This window comes from Trachypithecus francoisi, unplaced genomic scaffold (assembly GCF_009764315.1).
Source record: "Trachypithecus francoisi isolate TF-2019V2 unplaced genomic scaffold, Tfra_2.0 Lachesis_group1, whole genome shotgun sequence".
Classification (NCBI taxonomy): domain Eukaryota; kingdom Metazoa; phylum Chordata; class Mammalia; order Primates; family Cercopithecidae; genus Trachypithecus; species Trachypithecus francoisi.
Genome location: NW_022681454.1, coordinates 37,080,174 through 37,106,029, shown reverse-complemented (window position 1 = coordinate 37,106,029; position 25,856 = coordinate 37,080,174). Strand labels below are relative to the sequence as shown.

The window sequence follows — 25,856 nt, the reverse complement described above, 5'->3', positions numbered from 1 at the left end:
ACATATTATATGATTCCATTTATATGAAATGTACAGAATAGGCAAATCCATAGAGACAAAAGGCAGATTAGCAGTGGCTTAGGGCTAGTGAGGAGAATGGGGTGTTTGAGGAGTCATAAAGGGCACAGAGTTTCTTCTTGGGGTTATGAAAATGTTCTAAAATAGATTTTTCTAACTATTACACAGTTGTGAATGTACTAAAAGCCACTGAATCATACACTTCAACTGAGTGAATTTTACATGTGAATTATATCTCAATAAAGCTATTTTAAAAGTAATACCATACACATCTATTTGCATTGCAAATACAAAGAACTAACTACATGTGAACCAAATGATGAGGGTAAAAGTGTCATAACAGCGCTTTCATTATTTATTTTCCTTTATTTCAAAAGCCAAAGTATCGCATCATTTATTTGCCACTGATGGAAGTCTTTTGTAATAGTTTTGCATCTGTTATTTCCTTATAGTTTGGCCACCAGTACTGCCCTCATCCAGGCCTTCATAGCTCCATGTCTTCTTACTTCTAACTTTGTTAAAAAATATTCTCTGGCCTCTAGCTTTTCTCCCTTAAATTGTTCTTTCCCATATGTGTTTATGGGAAGAAAATGATGAAAAAGATAAAAATCAAGCAACCGGGAAGACACTGAGGAAATAAATAAATGAAACAACCAACTCCCGCAATACAAAACACTGTTTTGGGCAGACAGCTACGCCATCCATCTGCATGATCAATAACTGGCAACAAACACTTGGAACATAAAAGTGCTCAACAAGACAAGATTTATTACATACTTTAAAACATTCAGTTTAGCTTTTAGCTTAATGTCCAGGCACTGCAGAGTCTAGAATCTAATTTACTATTTATTGGAATACTAACTTGTTGACAGCACATTTTATGTGTCTTTATTTATTTCATCATTTAAGCATAAAACCTTAGGAAAGTAGTTTGAAATTACCTTTTTTACTTAAAACCATCTCACTTGTTTTAAAAACTTCTTAGGGAAGCTAATTTATCATGCTTTTTATAATGTGCTAAATTGGTCTAAAATCAAAAAGCCAGCAAATAAAGCCCTAACAAATCTTACCCCTTGAAATCAAACACTGTCATTTAAATATCAAGATTACCTAACAATAAAGCAATCTGTAAAAAACAAATAATCCTAATTTTTTTTTTCTAAAAGCAGTGAGTCAAATTTGAATTCATAATGGCCTTGCACTATCATTTATTCAGATAGGCTTACATAATAACTTAAATGCCTTCCAAAATACTTTCTTTCTCAATTTTCCCACACCGTAGACTAATATCTCAATGCAAAATGGAAATATAACTATAGAGATAATATGACTGATTTTTGAAGACAAATTCAGTACTGAAAAGAAGGCTATTCTTCAAAGATATTACAATGGAAGGCTACATACTTATTCCAATGAGTCTGCCACTGCTCAGGGGACTTCCTCTTCAGGAATCATCTCATTTTGTCCACAAAAAAATCTTGTCGCTTTGTACTTTAATTTTGTTTTGATTAAAAATGGTATTTCTCCAGCCTTATTGGCCTTTACATATATAACACATAGCTTTTAAAAGACCTGTAGCTCCTTAAAAAAAAAAATCTTTTCTTATTAATAAAAGGATCAACATTTGTTACCACTAAAAATATTCAAGAGTACAGATCAGATTCAGAAAGCTTTGAACAGCAAGAAGATCGTTGTACTAAGGACATAGCTTTCTAAGGTCAATACATTGGTGAAGATAGCACTCATTATACTTTGTTTTAGTATTTATGCCCCATTTCTAGAATGCTTATCTCACAGAAGGTAGTAAGCAGAGAAGTCTTAAAACTCAGATTAGCATTGTCAGATACTATTTATCAATGGTAAGTTATGGTTTACACATGTGGTATAAGCCATTCTCTGGGTAGAATGACTTGCTCCAGATGCAAATATCTCAAGGAAAATCCCAGGTCCTCATCTTCAATGGTTACATTTCACTAGAACTATTGTGATTACTGAGTTCAGGTCACTTGCAATTATTCCCTTGATTATGAGACATACGATGGATATACAGGAGGGCATGATTAAAACAGGCAATTCTGGGAAAAACAGGTCCTCAGTCAAGCCCAAAAAGGGCTGACTGGCCTCTGGTGTCATAGATGATCACCAGAAAGAAAGAGACCAACAATATGAGGTTGGATGACGCTTCATCCAAAGCCTTCTGTAGACAACTAACTGTGTAGACCTGACACCCCTGTGTCTTGAGAGATTTAGCCTCTGGACATTCCTAATATAACATGATAGTAAGGAAGAACTGAACCGTTGACCATGAACCAAGGCAGGACCTCTAACTATCAAGGCTTAACGAACATGGAGAAAGAGAGAAGGGACCAGGAGCTTTGAGAGGCAGAGAAGAAGTGGCAAGATGGAAGTTGTGTGTCTGTGATAAGTTGGAAAAATTCACTGCATAAAGGAACTTGAACCAGGCTGCCAGTGGGGACCAGCTTCCTTCAGTGGCAGGACACCTGATCACAAACCGTATGCCTTTATCAGTCTGTTCTGTGTTACTATAAAGGAATATCTGAGACTGGGAAGTTTATAAAGAAAAGAGGCTTATTTGGCTCATGATTCTACAAGGCTGTATAAGCATGGTGTCAGCATCTGCTTTGCTTCTGGTGGGGCATCGGGAAGCTTTCACTCATGGTGGAAGGCAAGAGGAAGCAAATGAGTCACATAATGAGAGAGGGAGCAAGAGAGAGAAGGGAGGAGGTACCAGCCTCTTTAAATAACCAGATCTCCTGGTAACTAATAGAGTGAAAACTCACTCATTACCATGGGGAGGGCACCAATGCCATTCATGAAGGATTTGCCTCTGCAACCCAAACACCTCCCACCAGGCCCCATCCCCAACACTGAGGATCACATTTCAACATGAGATTTGGAGGGGATAAACATCCAAACCATATCAGTGCCTGAGTGAAAAACCCAGAGTTGGCCGGGCGCGGTGGCTCAAGCCTGTAATCCCAGCACTTTGGGAGGCTGAGACGGGTGGATCACGAGGTCAGGAGATCGAGACCATCCTGGCTAACACGGTGAAACCCTGTCTCTACTAAAAAATACAAAAAACTAGCCGGGCGAGGTGGTGGGCGCCTGTAGTCCCAGCTACTCGGGAGGCTGAGGCAGGAGAATGGCGTAAACCCAGGAGGCGGAGCTTGCAGTGAGCTGAGATCCGGCCACTGCACTCCAGCCTGGGCGGCAGAGCGAGACTCCGTCTCAAAAAAAAAAAAAAAAAACCCAGAGTTAGTTCTATTCCTGTCACTGGGATTTTGGCAATCACTATATCTGAGTGTTCTCTGAGTATACATGTACCTGTATTACGACTTCAGCTCCCTAAAGTATCTCCCTGCTTAAATTCTTGCTCCCTCTCACCCATGAGCCACACTGCAGGCAGATGGATCCTTTTAAAAATCCAAATCTGATTACCATCGCTAAGATTTCCTGTTACATAGTCAGAAGCTACATAGAGCCACTTATTTACTTCTTAAACTTATGAAATAGGTAAAACTATTATATTATTCTGTTTTACAGATGAAAATCTGAGGAACAGAGAAGTTAAGTAACTTGTCCAAAGTCACACAGGAAACAAGGAGTAGAGGTGGAATTTGAACCTGGGTTCTTAATGCTATTTTACACCTTCCCTGCTTAAGCTTCCTATCATCCCAAAGATAGTGTCTAGAATCCATGACCTGGTCTATGAGCTCCTCTGTGATCAGGTCCCCACCTAACACTTCAACCTCATTTCATGTCATATTTCCTTTATTGTTCATGCTCTGGCTATACATATATACTCTCACCCACGTGTGCATGTACAACATGTATAAGTATATAGCTTATATATTTACACATGCACATATATTTATATCTCTATGCAAATATAGACATAGATTCTTCTCTACTTACAGTGGGGTTAATCCTGATAAACCTATTGTCAGTTGAAAGTATAAGTTGAAAATTCATGTAATACACTTAACCTACTGAACATCATAGCTTAGCCTAGTCTACCTTAAAGGTGCTCAGAACACTTATGTTAGACTACAGCTGGGAAAAAGCATTTAACAGAAAGCCTATTTGATAATAAAGTGTTGAGTATCTCATGTAATTCAAAGAATACTGTGTTGAAAGTGAAAAACAGAATGGTTGTACTTGAAGTGCAGTTTCTACTGAATGTGTCTCAGTTTGAATGACTGCAAAGTCAAAAAAATCATAAGTCAAACCATTGTTTGGTTGAGGACTGTCTGTATCAATTTCCAAAAACGTGAGAACGAAAGAGGCTGTATGGTATAGTGAGTAGGATTGGACACTCAGGCCAAACTACCTTGGTTCAAATTCTGATCCTGCCACTTATTTGCTTCAGGGTCAGAAGCAATTTACTTCTGTATTTCTAAGTTTCCTTACCTAATAAAATGAAGAAGGTAAGATTGATTTCCTAGACTCATGGCAAGGATTGAGCAAGTTAATGTATACACAGCACTTAGAGTAAGTGCCTGGCAAGTAGTAATTTCTATATACTGTTGGAATTTTCTCCCAAATTTGCCTGTGAAAGTATGTTCTCTCTGCCTAGAATATTCTTTTAACCTAGCCATCTCCCACCGCCCAACCTTGAGGATTCAGCTTAGACATCAATTCCTCCATAGGCCTTCTTGATACCTCCAGATGGGCTGAGCTTCTCCCCAACCTTTACACATGCCCAGTGCACCCTGTATTTCCTGGGCTTCAAGTACCACCCTGGTCACTGTTGTTTACAACTGTATGCTCTGTGAGACTATAAACTCCATGAGGGCAGGCACTCTGTTTTCAATATTATGGTATCATTGCACTCACAACTCTGCCTGGTACCGAGCAGAGGCTCAATAAATGTCTGAATAATAAATGAAGCTCAGGGGAAAAAGTACCTTAATCTGCCCCTGGGGCTCTGGGGTAGATGTCAATGAGGAGGTAACACATGTATCTGGACTTGAAGGACAGGTACGTGGGAACTGTCCTTCAGAGAGGTTAGGTGGGCCTGTTGATGCACAGAACAGTTCTGAAAAGACAGAAATGTGACATGGTCTGCCCATGTAGAATTGGTAATGTCACAGCATTATAAATGTGGAGACATAAAAGAAAACTTAAAGATCCGGTAGAATAAATACTTACAGATAAGAACACTGAGGTATGTTACTTTTTCAAGGGACTATATCTAATTATTGACAAAGGGGACCTCTTAAATGAGTGCTCTTTTTATTTTATGAAGACTTATCAAAAGGTTTCCCTCTCTCCTATAATAAAATATGAGGATGGAAAGAAATAGGCCATTATCTTCAGTGAAAAAAGAAAACCAAAAACAAAAGCAGAAATTCATTTTTTTTTTTTTTTTTTGAGACGGAGTCTCGCTCTGTCGCCCGGGCTGGAGTGCAGTGGCCGGATCTCAGCTCACTGCAAGCTCCGCCTTCCGGGTTCACGACATTCTCCTGCCTCAGCCTCCCGAGTAGCTGGGACTATAGGCGCCCGCCACGTCGCCCGGCTAGTTTTTTGTATTTTTTAGTAGAGACGGGGTTTCACCGTGTTAGCCAGGATGGTCTCGATCTCCTGACCTCATGATCCGCCCGTCTCGGCCTCCCAAAGTGCTGGGATTACAGGCTTGAGCCACCGCGCCCGGCCTCAAAAGCAGAAATTCAAATACCACTTTTTCTAACTTACCAGTGGGAGCTAAATAATAGGTACACGTGGATATAGACTGTGGAAAACAGACACCGCAGACAGAATGGTGGGATGGTGGGAGGGTGAGAGGGGGTGAGAAATGAGAAATTACTTAATGGGTACAATATATACTATTAGGGCGATGGCTATGCTAAAAGCTCAGACTTTACCACTACTCAATATATCCATGCATTAAAACCGTACTTGTACCCCTACATTTATACCAAGAAAGAAAAAGAAGTAACTGCCACGTGCTCGGAATTTGAGAAAGGCCTCACGGTGACTGTACTCAATGGGGACACGTAGTCCCCTGCCAATGGGCAACACTCTCTCATTCTGTTTATTACCAGATTAATCCTCTTGGGTAATTTTCAGTGTTGGTGTAATCAGACAGCCACCATTTAGCGGAAATAAATGCTCAGCAAAGTTTAGCTGCTCCAGTACATTCTAGAGCCTCCCACAATGCCACTGCTGTATACTTAGGAGAAGCATTAGGTAGAAGATTGCCTATTAGTACAAAGGAAGAACAATAATACTGCCTTGAGAAGTCTGGCATGAGAATTCCAGGCAGCAGAAATGGTGAGTTGACATTTACAATTAAATTGGAGCAATGAAAGTCAACTACAACATAATACTTTCCTTTCCTTTTGCCTCTTTGTCTCCCTTCCCCATCTTTATAAGCTGCCTCACTCACATGGATGGGAGAAGGATGATGTAACATGCTTATAATACTTCTGGGAATGTCAACTTGGTAAGGTTGGTCCAGGCTTTGATGGACGTGACTGAAATGTGAAGAGACCTAAACAGGTTGGAGCACTGGCCCTGTGCAATGATGTGTGATTCAACAAAGAGACATGCATTTCACAATTTCACTGCCAAAAGCAGCATCCATTTGATTAGTAGAAAATGGAAAAGGGATGATTAGTTACTTGACAATGTGGAGAAAAGACCAAGGGTAGCACAACAAATCCTGTCAACTATAAAAGCCAGTTACATATTTTGGTAACTCGTGGAGCAAGATGCATTTTGAGATTCTCAGGCAGGAAGACAGTTGAGAGACAGAGGCGAATAAAACAAAAACACATGTCCAGAGAAGGAGATTGGGCTCAACAGAATAGTTGAGCTGCAGTGAGAGAAGAAATGTTGGAAGAAAGGTGTTACAACTGACAACAGACTTGCAGTGTGACAGTAAGTGATTGTCCAATTCAGAAATTATTAGTAAGGCCAAGCTAATATAAGACCCACAAAATTTAACTTAACATACAACTTTGATGTGTTGGTTAAGTTAAAGATTTCTAGTTTCTTTATTTGCCTAAAACTAGTTGGCGATTCGTGCCCAATTCTTCATCCTCTGGTTAGCAGGATAAAGTAAACTTTTAGTTCTATTCCATTTAAACCAGAGTTCAAACTGTTGTTTTCAAGGAACTTTAGTTTTCAAGGAACTTTGTTTTGTGCTCATTTGCTCTTGGATCAAGATGCCGATCCTCTCAAAAAAGCTTGGTTTCCTCATTGCTTTGCTTCTTTTCCCTAAGAAGACATATGAGCAACCTCATATCCTAAGGGGAAAAATGGAGCTCTTGGGCTGGCTGGGCCAGCCCCCAGTGATGCCTATTGGCAGTCATGGCTGGGTTTGGGGCACTGCCAATTACATGATCACACACAATTTATTTGTAAGGTAAAAATCCTGACTCTGACATGTAAAAAATGGAAAAATCTGTGCATCTTACAATCAATGAAATCTGGTAAGTACCGTTCAAGGAATATTGTTTGAACAGTTGTGTATAGTTTGGACCAGAGCACATAAACACCACAGGCAGATAAAGATCAGAAAAAGATTTCCATAGGCATTCAGCTATTAAGAAACGAAAGCTTGTGCAAAGACAGAGATTTTCAAAATGGAAAGAAAAGGCAAGCTTCGAAGAAACACTGTGGCAGATGAGTCAACCGGAACAGTGGCAGCTTGGATCTAGTTTTAAAGGATGAAAGAATGGACTAAGCCAAGAGTTGAAAGTCTTGAAGACAAGGAAGTAGTAGCACTTGAGAATTCAGAAAGGGAAAAGGAGGATGAGTTCTGCTTTAAACATATTAACATTCAAAAACAAAAAAAAAGTTGGAGAATTATCCTCACACAACTATGAAGAGGAGAGAGTTGGAGATGTTGATGCTAAGATTACTCATGTACAGGAGGCAGCTTAAGGAGAAGGTTATACTCTCATTGGCGGTTTAGGGAGGAAGAAAACCAGGTGGACTGGCATGGACCTGTGCTGCCCAAGGAGACGTGGAGGGATGGAACCTCAGCAATGAAGAGGTGACAAACCCCAGACCAAAGGGGCTGCAGGAGACACCTCTGCCCAGGATAAGCATCCACCCCTTTGGTGCCTTCAGGTGGCATCCCATTGTTATCCTGAGGCAGAAAGTAGGTGCGGGCAAAATCTTCCTGCTAGGGTGAGCTGCAAGTTTCTCACACTTCCTTACACACCAAGGAAGCCGACGCTTGCCTCTCAGAGTGAAGGAAAAGGGCTGGGACCAGCACAGAGGGGAGTTCCCACTCTGAGACCACGTTGTCACGCTTAATTGCAAAGGCGTGTTTGGACAATTTGTTTCTAAAGCTACATTTTACAAAAGGTAACATATGACACTCTCTAAAGACAAGGACTGTTAATTTAAAATTTGGAAATAAAAGGGGTTAGAGTTTCCATCATGTGCCTCTCTTGATTTCAAATCAAGTTTCAAGATTAATACAGCAGGCAAATGCATCACTGACCATAGGTTTTAGTCTGTTGCCTCATGTATAATAGTCACTTAGTCCTGGTTCTACAGCAGTTTTGGTGGCATTAAGTATTTATTTCAGGTTATATACCCCCTATTAACACAATGCCCCGAAATGGTGAGATAAAATAAAAAGTTACTCATTTGACAGGTGGAAATTTTATTTTCATTTTTTGAGATGGAGTTTCGCTCTTTTGTCCAGGCTGGAGTGCAGTGGTGCGATCTTGGCTCACTGCAACCTCCGCCTTTCCGGTTTCAAGCGATTCTCCTGCCTCAGTCTCCCTACTAGCTGGGATTACAGGTGCCCGCCACCACACCCAGCTAATTTTTGAATTTTTAGTAGAGATGGGGTTTCACCATGTTGGCCAGGCTGGTCTCGAACTCCTGACCTCGTGATCCACCCACCTCCACCTCCCAGAGTGTTAGGATTACAGGCGTGAGCTACCGCGCTTGGCCAAATTAATTTTCTTCATCATTTTCTGGATTTTTAATATTTTTTTACACATACAAATGAACTTCTATTCACACTGTGGCTCCTCGAGTTAAGTCCTCCAGCTAGAGGCTCTCGGCTGGACTTCTGTCACCATTATCCCATCAGGATGATCCCACCCAGACATACCCCACTACCATCTAGAGCTCTGCTGTCCAGCCTGGGAGTCACTGGCCACATGCAGCTGGTCAAGCACCTGAAATGTGGCCAGTCCAAATTGCAATGTGCTCTGAGTGTAAAACATACTGAATTTTAAAACTCAGGTTAAAAACAAGAATGTAAAATGCCTCATTAATAATTTTCATATTGACCGTGTGTTAAAATGATGTTTTAGATATCATCTTAAAATATTAAATTTAAAATATTAAAATTTTAAAAACCATGTCAGAGAAAGAATAACAAAGAATATCTAAGAAAAACCATAAAGAATAATGAAAATATGAAATTTTTGGAAATGACCTTCACAAAATATGCTCATTTAAGATGACTATATTCTTCTTAGAGCTAAAAAATGACTTGAGCATAAGCAGGAAAAAAATAAAATTTGGCCAAAAAAAATTTTCTGTTTCATTTTACTTTTTAGAACATGGCTAGTAGAAAATCTAACATTACCCATGTGGCTCGCATCTGTGACTCACCTTATGCTTCTTTGACATAGTGCTGGCATAGACTCTCAGCTTCTGGGTCTTAGTCATTTAATCAATACATTGAAATCAATCAACCACCATTCATTATAGATCTAGTATGAGCCATGTACTATAACAAAGCAGCCCCCAAAACTTTTTGGCACCAGGGACCAGTTTTGTGGAAGACAATTTTTCCATAGACAGAGGGGTGAGGTAGGGGCATGGTTTGGGGATGAGACTGTTTCACCTCAGATCATCAGGTGTTTGGTTCTCATAAGGAGTCCACAACCTAGATCCCTCGCATGCACAGTTCACAGCAGGGTTCGTGTTCCTATGAGAATCTAATGCTACCGCTGATCTGACAAGAGGTGGAGCTTAGGCGCTAATGCTGGTTCACTGCTCACCTCATGCCCTGTGGCTCAGTTTCTAGCAGGCCACAGTCCAGGAGTTGGGGACCTCTGCTATAACAGATTCTAGTAATAGGAAGACATAAATAATGTGATTGCTAACTTCTAAGAGCACCCAGTTCATGGGGGAAGGACATTTAAAATTAATTCATTAAAACAAATATGACAAGCTGGTAAAGATTAGAAAAAAGTACTCTGGAATCTCATAGAAGGACTTCACTATATTTTAATGAATGAGGAGAAATTTTCATTTGCCTGGGAGGCAATTTAAGCCCCTGCCCCCCACCCCCCAGTCAGAGGGCACAGTGGATGAGAAAATTCAGGGGGGAAAAGGAAACACATCTGGTGAACCAAATGTAGTTCGCAAAGGCTAGAACAGGCTGCCTGTGGGAAGGAGTCACAGATAAGACCTCGAGAGTAGGCAGGGGTAAAAAAGAACTTGCACATTGTGCCAAGAAGCATAGACTGTATCTTGTGGACAAGGGTCAGATTGGTGTTTAAAAATACCACTGTAGCAACATTGTGGAGGATGGACCAGATGGGTAAAGTAAATTAAGAGTTTGGTATTAAGGAGGAGAAGGCAGAGATGAAGGAAATGGGAACAGTCAGGGTACCCATGGCAACAGTCAAGGTAACAATAATACAGATCTGAACAAAAGGAACAGATTGGAGAAGTATTTAGGGAGGTAGAATTGGCAGATCTTTGGGATTTAATGGATGTCAGAGGTAAAGAAAAATGTTTATGAACTTCGTGACTAAGACGAATGTAAAATACCAGATGCCCACTAATGAAGGTGGCTATCAGAAGGTATTCTTAAAGAGTGACATAAAGCTCAGGGGCTGGACTCAGATGGAAATTTCTTTTGAAATGGAAGTGTTCTAAGTATTCAGATCAGCTAAACATCCCCTTTAGAGGTCCCTGCCCTAAGTGGATTCAATCTTGGCTCACTGTACCAGCGGCCCACATGGGACAGATTTATGAGTTCAGAGCGTAGAGGGGGAGATTATTCAGAAATCAGAAAAGATGTCTTGGGAAATCTAGGCCTTCAGCTCGATTGTGAAGGACAGGGTGTGGGGTGGCTAGAGGTGAAGAAAGAGTATGTCTGATAGGAAGCAAGCATTGAAATAGATATAGTGACTAGAATGTGAGAGTTAGGAAAGAGCAATCACGAAGATGTGCTCCAAGCACAGGCTGAGGATGGACTGGCATGGATTATTTATGTGGGGAAGAGTGGAAAATGAAGCTGGAGTTACATTAAAGAGAGATCTTATAGGCGGCAGGAAGCCATTAAAAACTTTTAAGCAAAGAAACTGACAATATGGCATTTGTTGAATGTCTTGAGGTAGCCCTATATGGGTTAAATCTGTTTGGTGTTCTATAACCTTGTACTTGAATACTGGTCTTTCTATAGGTTTGGGAAGTTCTGTTATTATCCCTTTGAATACACTTTCTACCCCACTCCCCCTTTGAGGCCAATAATTCTTAAAGTTGCCCTTTTGAGGCTATTTTCTAGATCTCATAGGCATGCTTCATTCTTTATTATTTTCTCTTCTGTGTATTTTCAAGTAGCCTGTCTTCAAGTTCACTAATTCTTTCTTCTGCTTGATCAATTCTGCTGGTAAGAGACTGATAACATTATTCAGTATGTCAATTGCACTTTTCAACTCCAGAATTTCTGCTTGATTCTTTTTAATTATATCAAATTACTTGTTAAGTTTATCTGATAGGATTTCATATTCTTTTTCTGTGTTATCTTGAACTTCTTTGAGTTTCCCCAAAATGGCTATTTTTAATTCTCTGTCTGAAAGTTCACAACATCCCTGTCTCTCCAGGATTGGTCCTTGGTGCCTTACTGAACTCATTTGGGGAGATCATGTTTTCCTGGATGGTCTTGATATTTGTTGGTGTCTGGGTATTTAAGAGTTAGGAATTTATTGCAGTCTTCACAGTCTGAGCTTGTTAGTACCTGTCGTTCTTGGGAAGGTTTTTTCAGGTATTCAAAGGGACTTGGGTTTGTGATCTAGGTTTTTGGTCACTGTAGCTGTATCTGTATTAGGGAGCACTCCAAGCCCAGTAACATATGGCTCTTCTGCCTTGGTGGTCTTGGATAAGATCTAGAAGAATTCTCTGGATTACCAGGCAGAGACTCTTATTATCTTCCCTTACTTTCTCTCAAACAGAGTCCCTCTCTCTGAGCTGAGCTTCCTGGAGCTGGGGGAGGGGTGACACAAGCATCCTTGTGACCACCACCACTGGTACTATGCTAGGTTAGATGTGAAGCCATCACAGCCGTGAGTCCCATCAAGGCCCTTGGTAACCACTGCCTAGCTATTGCCTACGTTCACCCAAGGATCTAGGGCTCTACAGTCAGCAGGTGGTGATGACAGCTAGGCTTGTGTCCTTCCCTTTAGGGCAGCAAGTTGTCCTCAGCCCTGGGAGGTTCAGAGATGCCCTACATGAGCCAGGGCCTAGAGTTGGAAACCTTAGAAATCTACCTGATCCTCTATTCTACTGTGGCTGAGCTGGTCCCTAAGCCATATGACAAAGTCCTTCCCACTCTTCCCTCCCTTTTCCATGAGCAGAGGAATCTTTTCCCATAGCCACCACTACCCCAAGCTCACAGCAAGTACTGCCTGGCTACTGCCAAGATTCACTTGAGGTCCAAGGGCTCCTCAGTCAGCTTGTAGTGAATGCTGCCAGGTCTGGGACTCTCCCTTCAGGGCAATGGGCTCCCCGCTATCCCAGGGCAGGTCCAGAAATACCATCTGAGAGCCAAGGCCTGGAACTGGGAACCCCAAGAGCCCGCTTGGTGCTTTACCCTACTCCACTGTGGCCAAGCTGGTACCTAAACTGCCACATAAATTTCCCTTTATTCTTCCTTCTCCTTTTCTAAAGCCGGAATCTCTCCCTATAGCCACCACAGCTGGGAATGTGCTGGGTCATGCCTGTGACCAGCACTTCTATGAATGTCACCGAAGCCCCATGGCGAGTAATGCTTGGGTATTACTGCTGATTACTCAGAGCCCAGGATTGGTCCTTGGTGCCTTACTGTACTCATCTGGGGAGATCATGGCTCTTTAGTCAGCAAGTGATGAGTCCTGCCAGGACTGGGTCCTTTTATTTTTTAAGGCAGCAGGTTACCTTCTGGCCTAGGGTATGTATAAAAATGTCATCTGGGAGTTAGGGCCTGAAATGGGGGACCCAGGACTCTGCCTAGTGCCTTATCCCACTGTGGCTGAGCTGGTGTCCAAGCTGTCAAAGTTCTCTACTCTTTCCTTTCCATTTCTCAAGTGGAAGGAAGGAGTGTCTCTCCCAGAGCCGTGAGCTGCACTGCCTGGGGTTGGGGGAGGGGTAGGGCAAGCAGTCCCTTGGCCATCCCAGCTGGTGTCTTGCTAGTTTGCATGCACCCCAAGCGCACCGGTTCCAAGCCCAGCCCAGCACCAGGGCTTGCCTAGGAGTTGGAGTCCTTGTGGCCTAGACTGCCTTTCAAGTTCATTGGGGATCCCAGAACACTTTAGCCCACAGTGGCACAGCTTGCCGAAACTCAGTTTCTGATCACTGGAAGGGGTGATTCCCCTCTGACCAGGACTGGTCTCAATGGGCCTCAGTGGGCACTGACTGATTTCTGCCCAGTGGTGCTTTCTGCTGTGACAGGGGCAGTAAATTCCAATGCAAACTCCCACCATCACTGTACTCTCCCTCCACCAAGCACACAGATTCTTTCTCTGCACCAAGCAGCTGCTACTGGGGGTTGGGGGAGGGATGGCACTGGAAATTCAAGACTGTCTTTCCCCCCCTCTTCAGTTCCTCTTCCAGTGATATGAAGTTAAAACCAGGTATGGGATCACTTATCTGATTTTTGGTTCTTATGCTATTTTGTATGAATAACTGTTTAGTTTGGTGTTCCTTCATGAGGACAATCAGTGGAAGCTTCTATTTGGTCAGCTTGCTCCACGTCCCTTCATTGACACAATATGACATTTACATAGGATGACTCTGGTGGTATTGTACAGAAAAACTCAAGTAGGGTGACGGTGTAAGGCAGTTCTGCTGAACACACTTTTACTAAAACCCCACTAAACGCCAAACTCTGTTCCAGGCCTGGGGACTTAAAAACAAATAAGAACCAGTCTCTTCCTCAAGGACCTGCAATCTACTAGGGGTAAGTAGGAAAATAAACCAATTAGGATGCTTTTTGTTCATCCCATTTTTGAAGCAGTGAGGGTTAGACCAGGACCTCGGCAGTGGGGATGGACAAGAGTTCTGAAAGAAGGAGTGGATGGTATCTCTGAGTATAATCACAAGCTCCTTATTTATTGGCTTTTGCAACCACCTGCTTTCTCCCCAGTCTGTCTTTACTTTTTTCCAATTAATCCTCCTTGTTCTTATTTTCTATCCTCTTCTCTGTAGCTGGAGGCCCTTAATAAATACCTGCAAATCAAATAACATATTATTTAAATGCCATGTCTTTTCCTGATGCCCTGGGTGTTCTTTGCTAAGTGGGCTTGATGTTCTTTCCACTGAACTGTTTCCATCTCTGAGTAATCAACCTATATACGTATATTATCACATATAGAATTAATTGAAGTTTACATAACTGGAGTCTAGTGTATTTTCATGAAGTATCTTCGTTTAAATGAAAAAAAAAAAAAAAAGGAAAACACTACAAAATAGCCTGCCAAACAGGCACATAGATAAAAGGTATATGGACTTGCTTATAATGCATATTAATTTAATTGACATTCTATTAATTTCTATCCTATTCATATTCTATTAATTTAATTGAATAAAGATTTAACTAAATGGATTACTATCTGCAGCCATTTGGCCATTGGGATAAGTTGAATAAGACAATTCCAGGCCTAAGAACTTTTGGCACTTACAGGCAGGTGATGAAAAGTTTACTTAACCAGATGATGTTTCATTATCTACACTGCTTACTTTGGTTCTTCCTGTTTGCACTATTTTCCTGCTTTGACCATTCCTTTGTATTGTATTCTATTCATAGAACCTGAGCAAACCTCTTCATGGTAAGTCATATCACCTCACTCTTTCCCTTTCAACTCAATAAAAATTCTAAGTTCTTAATCTTGGCCCATGAAGTCTCATATAATCTTACTTTGATGCCATCTGTAATTATTTCCTTCACTCACACTTGGCTTCTTTACTGTTCCTTTTTTTTTTTTTTCTTTTAGACAGGGTCTCACTCTGTTGTCCAGACTGGAATACAGTAGTGTGATTGTTCTTAGAATATTCTAAGCACACTTCCACCTCAGACCCTTTCCCTTGTTCCCTATGCCTGGATTCCTCCCCACAACTCCAGACATCTGCATGACTTGCTCCATAACTTTCTGCAGATTTCTGCTCAAATATTGCCTTATGACCGAGTCTTTCTCTGACTACCTGGCATTCTCTAACCCTACTTTCTGTGATTTTTAAAGTAGAATCATTTATTCAATAAAATGCATTTATTACTCCTGGAGTCTACATTGTCTGCTTCTCCCAACAATGTTAGAAGTTCCTCAGAAGAGAGTCTGGTTAGTTTGCTCCTTTATTCCCAGCGCTTAGAATGTTGGTTGCCATATGGTCAGCACTCAACAAATACTTCTTGAATGAATTGGACGGATTATCGGGAGTTATGCATTGAATTTCAGAGAAGCAAAGAGGAGGGTACATGGCCTATCTTGGGAGGTGTGGGAGGGATCAGAGAAGGCTTTCTTTCACAACTTATATCTGGGCTGGGTCTTCATTCATTCATTTTTTTTCACATAAGCATTCATTCAACAAATTCTCATAGCACTTTCCAATGTGCCAGGGACTATAGGACCAGGAATGCAGCTGTTTTGAAATTCCATAAAAACAGAAAAGCCTCTGTTTTTATGGAACTTATAATCTAGTGGGAGAAAGACAATAAGCAGGCTAATGCACAAACAAACAAGAAAAAGTATCTAATATGGCACATGCTATGCAAAGAACTAAAACAGTATGATGCAAAAGAGAGGTGGTTACTTTAGACTGGGTCACCAGAAGAGCATCTCTAGAGGAAAAGAGGCATTCTGGTTTTTGGAATTTTCAGCCATAAAGACACACGCACATGTATGTTTATTGCAGCACTATTCACAATAGCAAAGACTTGGAACCAACCCAAATGCCCATCAATGATAGACTGGATAAAGAAAATGTGGCACATAAACACCACAGAATACTATGCAGACATAAAAAAGGATGAGTTCATGTCCTTTGCAGCGGCATGGATGAAGCTGGAAACCATCATTCTAAGCAAACTATTGCAAGGACAGAAAACCAAACACTGCATGCTCTCACTCATAAGTGGGAGTTGAACAATGAGAACACATGGACACAGGGAGGGGAATATCACATACTGGGGCCTGATGGGGGGTGGGGGACTAGGGGAGGGGTAGCATTAGGAGAAATACCTAATGTAGATGACGGGTTGATGGGTGCAGCAAATCACCATGGTACATGTATACCTATGTAACAAACCTGCATGTTCTGCACATGTATTCTAGAACTTAAAGTATAATAATAACAAAAAAAGAAAAGCATCTCTAGGAGTGACATTTCAGTGGAGACCCGAGGGACAATAAGAAAGCAGCTGTGTGAAGATAAAGGGAGTGAGTATTCCCACAAGACAAAACAGCCAGAGTAAAACTCTCAAGTATGAATGGGCTTAAGGTGTTCAGGGATCCAAAAGAGGCCCACAGGGCTGTGGGTCAGTGAGAAAGGGGGCACAACATGAGCTCAGATAGGAAGAGTCTTAAGAATGAGTAGAATCCAGGAGGTGAAGCAGGGGAAGAACCAGACTGAAAAGCATTGTAGTTGAAGAGAATGGCATGAGCAAAGGCAAGCAAGCATGAAGTAGATTGGTATGTTTGAGTAACTCTAGAAAACCATAGGTTCTGGGTTCAGTGCACAATCAAAGATGGAATCGGGGATACTGTGGGGGTAAACTGACTGTTCATGAAGCTTCTGGCATCATATTTTTTGTTGCAGTTGAGAGAAGAGAACTGTCTCTCTAAAAAGTATATCCTCAGGGAGTGATATAATTAACCTACTATAAAAGACTATACTTAAAAGGTGTAGTCTCAGAAGTCTCAGCTATTATGTATATGAACTCCTGCTAAGCCTAGAGCTTGGAAGCAAATGTAACCTTGCATATTGTATTTTCTTCTAAACACAACCTCAGATATGTAAGCTGTTGCCATTCCTATTTTAGACACTGAACTGAAGGATGGGCAGGTTCAGTCACTCCCAGTACCTGTAGAGAGCTGGGGCTCAATTCTACATCTCCCCTGCCCACTGCGGTCTACTCTGCAGTCCAACATCTCCTCAGCTGATTCAGTGCACCTGCCTAGAGTAATCCTGTCAATTTATTCTATGGGCCTCGCCTAGTACAGTTTTCCTTTGCCTGTATCTATCTTCTGTGCCTACCTCTAGTTCAGAAAGTATACTTTTTTTCCTCTTTCTCCCTCAGCTAATCCTAGTCAATACCATGGTTTATAGAAGCTGTTCTACAGCTTGCTGACTTCCTCTGTTGACAAAAATGATGCAAAAACAAAGTTAAAGATGGGATTATATGCTTGGACACACTTATTCCTCTATGGCAACTGAGTCCCCAAGGAGTGTCTAAGTCTTTGGGATTCTTGACAGATTGGAAGTTATATAACAATTGGGACCCTGTTATCAGTAAAACCAGATTCTTCAGAGAAGGTAGTGCTGAATTCATGACAAGGAATTTAATTTAGGTTCACAATTTATCAAGTAAATGGTGACTTATGAGTGACAATTCAATGTGCATGTCATCATGGCCTGGTGGTGACTGATATTATGCATTGAGATTGAAGCCATTTCGAGACTGTTACTTTATGCATCATATTAGAAGACATCAGGAGTATACCAAGATAAAACATTTATCTGGGAGGAAACAAAGAGTGAAATGTTCTTCCACTAACGATGGTGCATTTTGCACTTCTGCACCACAAACCTCTATTACATATTCATCATTTGACAATGTAAATGTGTAGTTTAGATAGCACTGGAGAGTTAGGATTTCCATCATAAATTAGGCTGAAAAATTCTGACTAAATAATGTTATCTGTTGCAGGAGCCATTTTTTTCAACATTTGGATGCCCAAGGTACATTCAATGTTGTCAAGCACTTTACCTTCAGATGGCAAAATCAGAGGTGTATTAAAATGTCAGGATGTTCGTGAACGTTAGCAATGACGTGTGCCATTACTGTCTCTTGAAAGGCTGATATAATTTTTTGGGGGGAGTAAATGGTATAGCTCTGAAATGATTAGGAAAAAGGATATTCTACAATGTGAACAAAAAGTTAAAGGCAAGATAGAAGGCAAGGCCAGTCCAGGCTGATGAAAGGAAATAAGTTTGAAAAAAGTTGGTCCCCATTTTTAAGTGCAAAATATTTCTAGAAACCATAGCTTAAACTCAGGTGCTCAGCAACCTCATCTCTTTGATAATAGTGGAGACTGTCAAAAAAGCAAACAAATATGGTTCAAAGAAAAAGATGAGCCCATAACAGGAAGGATCCAAGAAGCACAGCATAAAAGAACCATCAAAAATGACTAAATACTTTCCATTTGTCAGTGTTTCTTTTTACCCATGCTCAAAGAAATAATTTTTTTCAGGGCCTAAAACTTGTCTTTTACAACACTCAAGTTGTGCCAAGAAACAAACACTAGTTATTTAACTGGACATAATTGTGGATGAAATTAACACTAGAATTACCTGAAATTCCAATCCATAGTTTTCTCTGCAGAATTCTCTCAGTTTAGGATATACATTTTCTCTTAGTGCCTGTCTTTCTGCTCCCGTATCTGTAGTAAAAAGACAAACACACAGGAAGTGAGTATGTCCACACATATTTCTGGCAAAAAAATGAAAACCTAAAAATAAATGCTAACAGTAGTATAATCAAGTTGAGGTGCTGGGTTGTGAAATAACAGGGTATTTGTCTCTTGGTATAGACCTGTCCCCTAATTCCACAGAGATCCATCCATCAGGCATGCACGAGCAGCCCACGGGATGGACCACCGGTTGGTTCTATGTATCCTGGCAGGGCTGAAAATTCACAGTTGATTCTTTATGCCCACATAGACCTTCACGTTGAGCTCTTAAATAGTTACAACCACAATGTCTTTGGAAGGGGCAGAAGGAAACACAGTAGGGTTATCAGGGTTTTAGCTCCACAAAACAAAAGTTTTAAAACACACACACACATACACACTTTGATAAATTTACTTATTGATTTCTGAAAACATCCCAGATGATACCATTGCTACCTAGAGTATTCAGATATATTATGACATTTTACAAAATTTAGCACAGTATGGAAACAAGCACGAAAACCTATCATAGCAGATCCCACCCACTGTAGATTCAATTGGCCAGTGGTTTAATAAAATAACGTCTCCCACCCTGGGCTTAGGGACTTACCATTATATCGTAGATAGAAACTATTTTACATATGTCATACTACGTAAACCTTCTGAAATAAAAAAAATTTTTATTATCTCCTATCATTAAGAAAATACAAGAAGAAACACAGAACCTGAAACTCAAAGAATCACAAAACATGTATGCATTTAATGTCGAATGTTTTGCACAGAAAGGAATTCCAAAGTCATCTGTGCTGAACAATTCTGCATCAATGATGGCACTGTAAGGTTCTAAGAGCAAAGAGGCTATTCCTTGCCCAGCTACCTTCAGTGAAACATGAAAATAGTTTTCAAAAATTAGGTTAATGTGTAATCTTATGAAAAGTACCATTTGCTAAAAGTACCTCTATCCCAGTCATAACTATGAAACATCCGCATATCACATTTATAACAAAGATTACAGTTTAAAAGAATTTCCCTATTATTCTCAAACACATCTGTCCATGAAAATTTAACCATATGCCGTGTTGACCTACTCTATTTTCCTACTGTTCTCAAGCCTATTTTGAGAAGCAAATAACCAATCATGAAAGTCTGAAATGCAGCTGCAGCCTGGCAGAGTGACAGGAACCAGTGTTTACATAGAAATCAAAGATTCAGAGAAATACAAGGTCTTCTGGATTGTCCTGTGATCTAAACAAATAGGGTGTTTTCCAGCCTTAGATTCAATATGGTTCTAAGTCCAAAGAGAAAAAGCAGGACACCCATCGGAGGAGCTGTACATTAAAGTGGGGCCCATGCGGTGTTATGGCACTGACGGACGCAGTTATATTAAGCTTTCACATAATTTGTATAATCTTGAGATGAGAATGCCCATCCTCCCTTGCTCCATTTAAGAGCTGAAAATGCTAACTTCACAATAAAGCTGATAATATTCAATAAATCTAAAAGCCCTCAGCAGATTTTCAAAACCGAAATAACAAAAAAGCCACTTTAAAAAGAGACAAATACTGCCAGATATAGAAGGTAAAAATATATTCGAAAGGGTTAAGAAATTCTGAAAAAGAGTATCTAAATTATACATAAAATAATTATGTAATGATATAAGAAACAGAAATTTATTGTTTCTTAAAAACATGTTAACTCATTTTGAGGTGCTGAAACTTGACTGCACAATTGCAAGGAGGATAAGAGAAATTTAGTACCTAATTTTTTTTTGAAATTTCAACTCTTATTTTAGACACAGGAGGTACATGTGCAGGTCTGTTACCTGGGTATGCTGCATCCAGGCAGTGAGGATAGTACCTGATGGCTTTTCAACTCACACCCCCCTCCCTTCCTCCCGCCACTAGCTGTCCACAGTGTCTATTGTTCTCATGTTTATGCCTATGTGTGTTCAACGTTTAGCTCCCATTTTCAAGTGAGAACATGCAGTATTTGGTTTTCTGTTCCTGCATTAATTAGTTTAGGAGTATAGCCTCTAGCTGCATCCATGTTGCTGCAAAGGACATTGCGTTCTCTTTTTTTTTTGGTGTGTAGTATTCCATGGTGTATATGTGCCACATTTTCTTTATTTAATTCACCACTGATGGGCACCTAGATTGATTCCATGTCTTTGCTATTGTGAACAGTGCGGCAATGAGCACACAAGTGCATGTGTCTTTTTGGTATAATGATCTATTTCTCTTTGGGTATACATCTAGTAATGGGATTGCTGGGTCAAATGGTAGCTCTATTTTAAATTCTTTGAGAAATCTCTGAATTTTTCCACAGTGGCTGAGTTAATTTATAATTCCGCCAATGGTGTATAAGCATTCTCTACTCTCTGCGGCCTTGCCAGCGCCTGTTGTTTTTGAACTTTTTAGTAATAGCCATTCTGACTGGTGTCAGATTGTATCTCACTGTGGTTTTGGTTCGCATTTCTCTGATGATTAGTGATGATGAGCATGTTTTCATGCTTTTTGGCCACTCGTATGTCTTCTTTTAAGAAGTGTCTGCTCACGTCTTTGTCTATTTGTAATGGGGTTATTTGGTTTTTGCTTTATTTAAGTTTGTTACAGATTCTGGATATTCGATCCTTGTTGGATGCATAGTTTGTAAATATTTTCTTCCATTCTGTAGGTTGTCTGTTTACTCTGTTAATAGATTCTTTTGCTATAGCACCTAATTTCTAACATTTAGTGAGTGCTTCCTGCGGTCCAGTAGTGTGCTAAGTACACTTCTATTTGCATTTCCTTAGTCACTGCTGACCACAACCCTATGAAACAGGTGACATTATTACCATGTTTTTTAAGCAAGGAAACTAAAGGGCAGAGGGGTTAGAAAACTCGCTCAAGAGCATGTGGCCACTAAATTGGAACACCCAGATTTGAACCCAGAAAGTCACACACCATAGTTTGCTCTAATCAAGGAAATATACAACTGTGAAAAGAATCAATCTTTGCAATGACCGATGGAATAAATGCATGAAATGACTAAGTGATGTTAAAGTCCTAAAGCTTATGAAATAAAAAACAATTGTATTATCCTTGATGGATTCTTTTCTTTCTATAATACATCCTCCAAGAGCCAACACATCAATAAGTTCTCTCACTCTACCACTAAACAAATCCTGAGTTAATCTACTTCTGTCCCTTCTGCTACCAGATGCAAGCCATACTCGCCTTTCATCCAGATTCCATCTCCCTGTTTTCACACTTGCCCCGTTTGGTTCATTTTCCATGGGGCAACCAGACTGATTTTTCCAAAATGTCAATCAGATCACATCACTACTTTGTTTAAAAGCCCCACCAGCTCTTTACAGACCTTTGAATGAAAGGTACACTCCTTATGATGAACGTTCTCTCTCTCCCCAGGCTCATCTCTTACCACTTTTCCTGTTTATGTCCCTCCAGCAGCACTGGCTTTCACTTGATTCTTAGATTATATTCCCACTCGCAGACCTTCGCTTTAGCTATGGTGTCATCCTGGAATGCTTAGTCCTGTGATCATCTCATGGCACCTCTTGTCATTCAACTGGCAGCTTTAATGCCACCTCCTCAGACAGGCCTTCTCTCAGCACTCCATCTATAGAAGTCACTGAATCACCTTCTACTTCCTTAATTCTTTGCGGATTACTCATCATTGTTTATTTGTTTATTGTGTGCTTCCCTCACTAAAATTTAAGCTCAAAGGGAGTTGAAACCTTCTTTTGTCTCACTCACGGCTACATCTCTAATGATTGCAGTCTTGCTCAATTAATAAATGAGTGAATGAAAAAAGCCACACATGCACCAGTGACAAAAATGAACTGTAGGCATGGTTTCCCTGCAATTGCCTCCAGAAACAGAAAGGTCTCCTACATTATAATTCATCATTTGATGGGTTTAATAAAAGCAAGATTCTGAAATCTTGGGAAACGGTGGTATTTAGATAATTGGTGTCACGAGGTAAATGAATGAACTGAAATGTTTTTCTCTGGTTTCTGTGTTTGTGGCAGAATATGAACTCCGTTATTTTGAGCCTTTCTAAATATGTGAAGGAAGCATATACACATCTCCAATGGGCATTCTGTGCTCTTATTTATATTAAAAATTGACTTAGATTTTTCCGTATTTGTATAAATATATAATTGGCTCTGAAAATGAAAAAGTAACTAAGACAGGAATAGATTAATTATGATGAGTGAACAGACAAGCTGGCTTAATTAAATAAAAAACTTGATTCACACCAACAGCAAATCCGGATGGTTCACAATTAAAAAAATTAGAATGTCGTGGACAGGAAATATTAGCTCACAGAATCTCACACTTAAAAAGGGCCCTTTTTAAACACTGTAAATCAAATATGAGGTATGTCTTAATTTATGTTTTATACATAGTCATTGCATCTATTTGTATCTGCCCAGTTCCTTAATGCTTTGAAAAGGTGCATTAACACTTTGGCAGCACTAACTATTAGGTATTTAAAGGAGCTGCTTTCTGAATGATTCCTTTGTGATTTCAGAGTTAATGAAGGTCTCTGTACAGTGTCTGAGTCACCTACAAGAAGTACATTAGCTGGGGGAGAATTAATAATCAATACCATTATCCTTATAATATCTTGAGTTCACTTCAATAAGGGTTTAGATTAATTCCAATTTTTTTATTTTTACAAAATTTTTTTATTTTACAAAATAATTTATTTTAATTTTTATTTTATTTATACAGCTCTATCTTCAACAAACTAAAGGCATGGAGTTTAGTCATTTTTTTCTTTCTTTTTTGAGACACAATTTCACTGTTTCCTAGGCTGAAAGTGCAGTGGCACGATCTTGGCTCACTGCAACCTCCACCTCCCAGGTTTAAGCAATTCTCATGCCTCAGCCTCCCTAGTAGCTGGGATTACAGGCATGTGCCACCATGCCTGGCTAATTTTTGTATTATTAGTAGAGACGGGGTTTCACCATGTTGGCCAGGCTGGTCTTGAACTCCTGACCTCATGTGATCCACCCACCTTGGCCTCCCAAAGTGCTGGGATTACAGGTGTGAGTCAGCTCGTCCAGCCTAAACTCATTTTTCCCATGTTCTTTGCAGCTCAGAAAATCTGCTTAGAATCCACTATAGATCCTCTGCTAAAATTGTCTTGTTAGCGTGGTTTCCAAGGTCTCTGTACATTTGCTCTTCCCTGGATTCTTTCTCTTTTCCTAGCCTCTTAGTTAATGATTCACAGGGACAGCCTGTGCGACTTCTGGGGTTGTGTTTAGGTTAATTTCTTGTTTGGCAGCTCCTCAAGAGGCTGTCTACTCTCTATGGCCCTCAGATAATTCCTTTGTATCCATCTCGCCACCCACACTCTTCCTTATATCAATGTGAGCAAATCTTGTCAATTTTATGTCATAAACACTTTTTTAATTTGGCCACTCTTTATTTTTACACTAACCTTCTCTCAACCCAAGAAGCAAAAAGTCTATTTGCTTGACCTGTTATCTGTCCCTCTCTCACAGAGCTGCCAGTAATAAATGCCAAGACAAAATGAAAACAAAAACTAATTTGATTATTAAAGACCTTGCTGGCATCTGGTGGTCCAGAAGATAAAGACTAGAATGCTTAGCAAGTGTAAATATATCTTCTAGCTAAGTTCTATCTTCTACTGCTGATCACCATGTACCCTCTAAAGTCTGAGTTTTCAGCCATTACTTGCTCCTGAGCTTTGCCCTTACACAAACTGCTTTCCATGCTCAGAAGGTCCTATCAGATGAAAGAGCTCTACAAGGAGAACTATAGAACACTGCTGAAAGAAATCACAGATGACACAAACAAATGAAAAAACACCCCATGCTCATGGATTGCAAGAATCAATATCATTAAAATGCCCATGCTGTCCAGAGAAATCTACAGATTTAATGCTATTCCTATCAAACTACCAATGTCACTTGTCACAGAACTATAAAAAACTATTCTCAAATTCTTACAGAACCAGAAAAGGGCCTGAACGGCCAAAACAATCCTAAACAAAAACAACAAAGTTGGAGGAATCACATTACCCGACTTCAAACTATACTATAAGGCTACAGTAACCCAAACAGCATGGTACTGGTACAAAAACAGACACATAGACCAACGGAACAGAACCTAGAAAGCAGAAATAAAGCTGTACAACTACAGCTATGTGATCTTCAACAAAGCTGACAAAAATAAGCAATGTGGGAAAGGACCCCCTATTCAGTAAATGGTACTGGCATAGCTATCTAGCCATATGCAGAAGAATGAAACTGTACCCCTATCTTTCACTATATATAAAATTCACTCATGATAGATTAAATATTTAAATGTAAGATCGTAACCTATAAGAACCACAAAAGAAAACCTAAGAAAAACCATTCTGGACATTTGCATTGAGAAAGAATTTATTTAAGTCCTCAAAAGCAACTGCAACAAAAACAAAAATTGACAACTGGGACCTAATTAAATAAAAGAGCTTCTGCACAACAAAAGAAACTACCCATAGTATAAAGAGACAACCTGTAGAATGGGAGAAAATATTCACAAACTATGCATCTGACAAATGTGTAATATCCAGAATCTCTAAGAAGCTTAAACATCAACAAGCAATAAACAAATAAGCCTAGTAAAAAACGGGCAAAAGACATGAAGAGGTACTTCTCAAAAGAAGACATACAAATGGTCAAACAAGAAAAACTGTTCCACACATCACTAGTCAACAAAGAAATGCAAATCAAAACCACAAAGAGATGCCATCTCATACCAGTCAGGGTGGCTATTATTTAAAAGTCAAAAAACAACAGATGCTGGTAAGGTTGCAGTGAAAAGAGAATGCTTACATACTGTTGGTGAGAATGTGAATTAGTTTATTCACTGTGGAAGGCAGTTTGGAGATTTCTCAAAAAATGTAAAACAGAGCTACCATTTGACCCAGCAATCCCATGACTAG

The 25,856-nt window shown here is 40.1% G+C and overlaps 1 protein-coding gene and 1 long non-coding RNA gene across 2 annotated transcripts in view; one reads left to right on the top strand and one right to left on the bottom strand.

Moving 5' to 3' along the window:
• The window catches only part of NWD2 (NACHT and WD repeat domain containing 2), a 208,995-nt gene that overhangs the window by 112,700 nt on the left and 70,439 nt on the right, over positions 1–25,856 (bottom strand). Inside the window, exon 2 of the mRNA XM_033213947.1 lies at positions 18,796–18,884. Coding sequence (XP_033069838.1) covers positions 18,796–18,884 — 89 coding nt within the window. The remainder of the gene's footprint in view (positions 1–18,795; positions 18,885–25,856) is intronic.
• LOC117085260 overlaps positions 16,608–25,856 on the top strand; it is a 32,292-nt gene continuing 23,043 nt past the window's right edge. The window contains exon 1 of the long non-coding RNA XR_004437898.1: positions 16,608–16,661. This is a non-coding gene — a long non-coding RNA (uncharacterized LOC117085260). The remainder of the gene's footprint in view (positions 16,662–25,856) is intronic.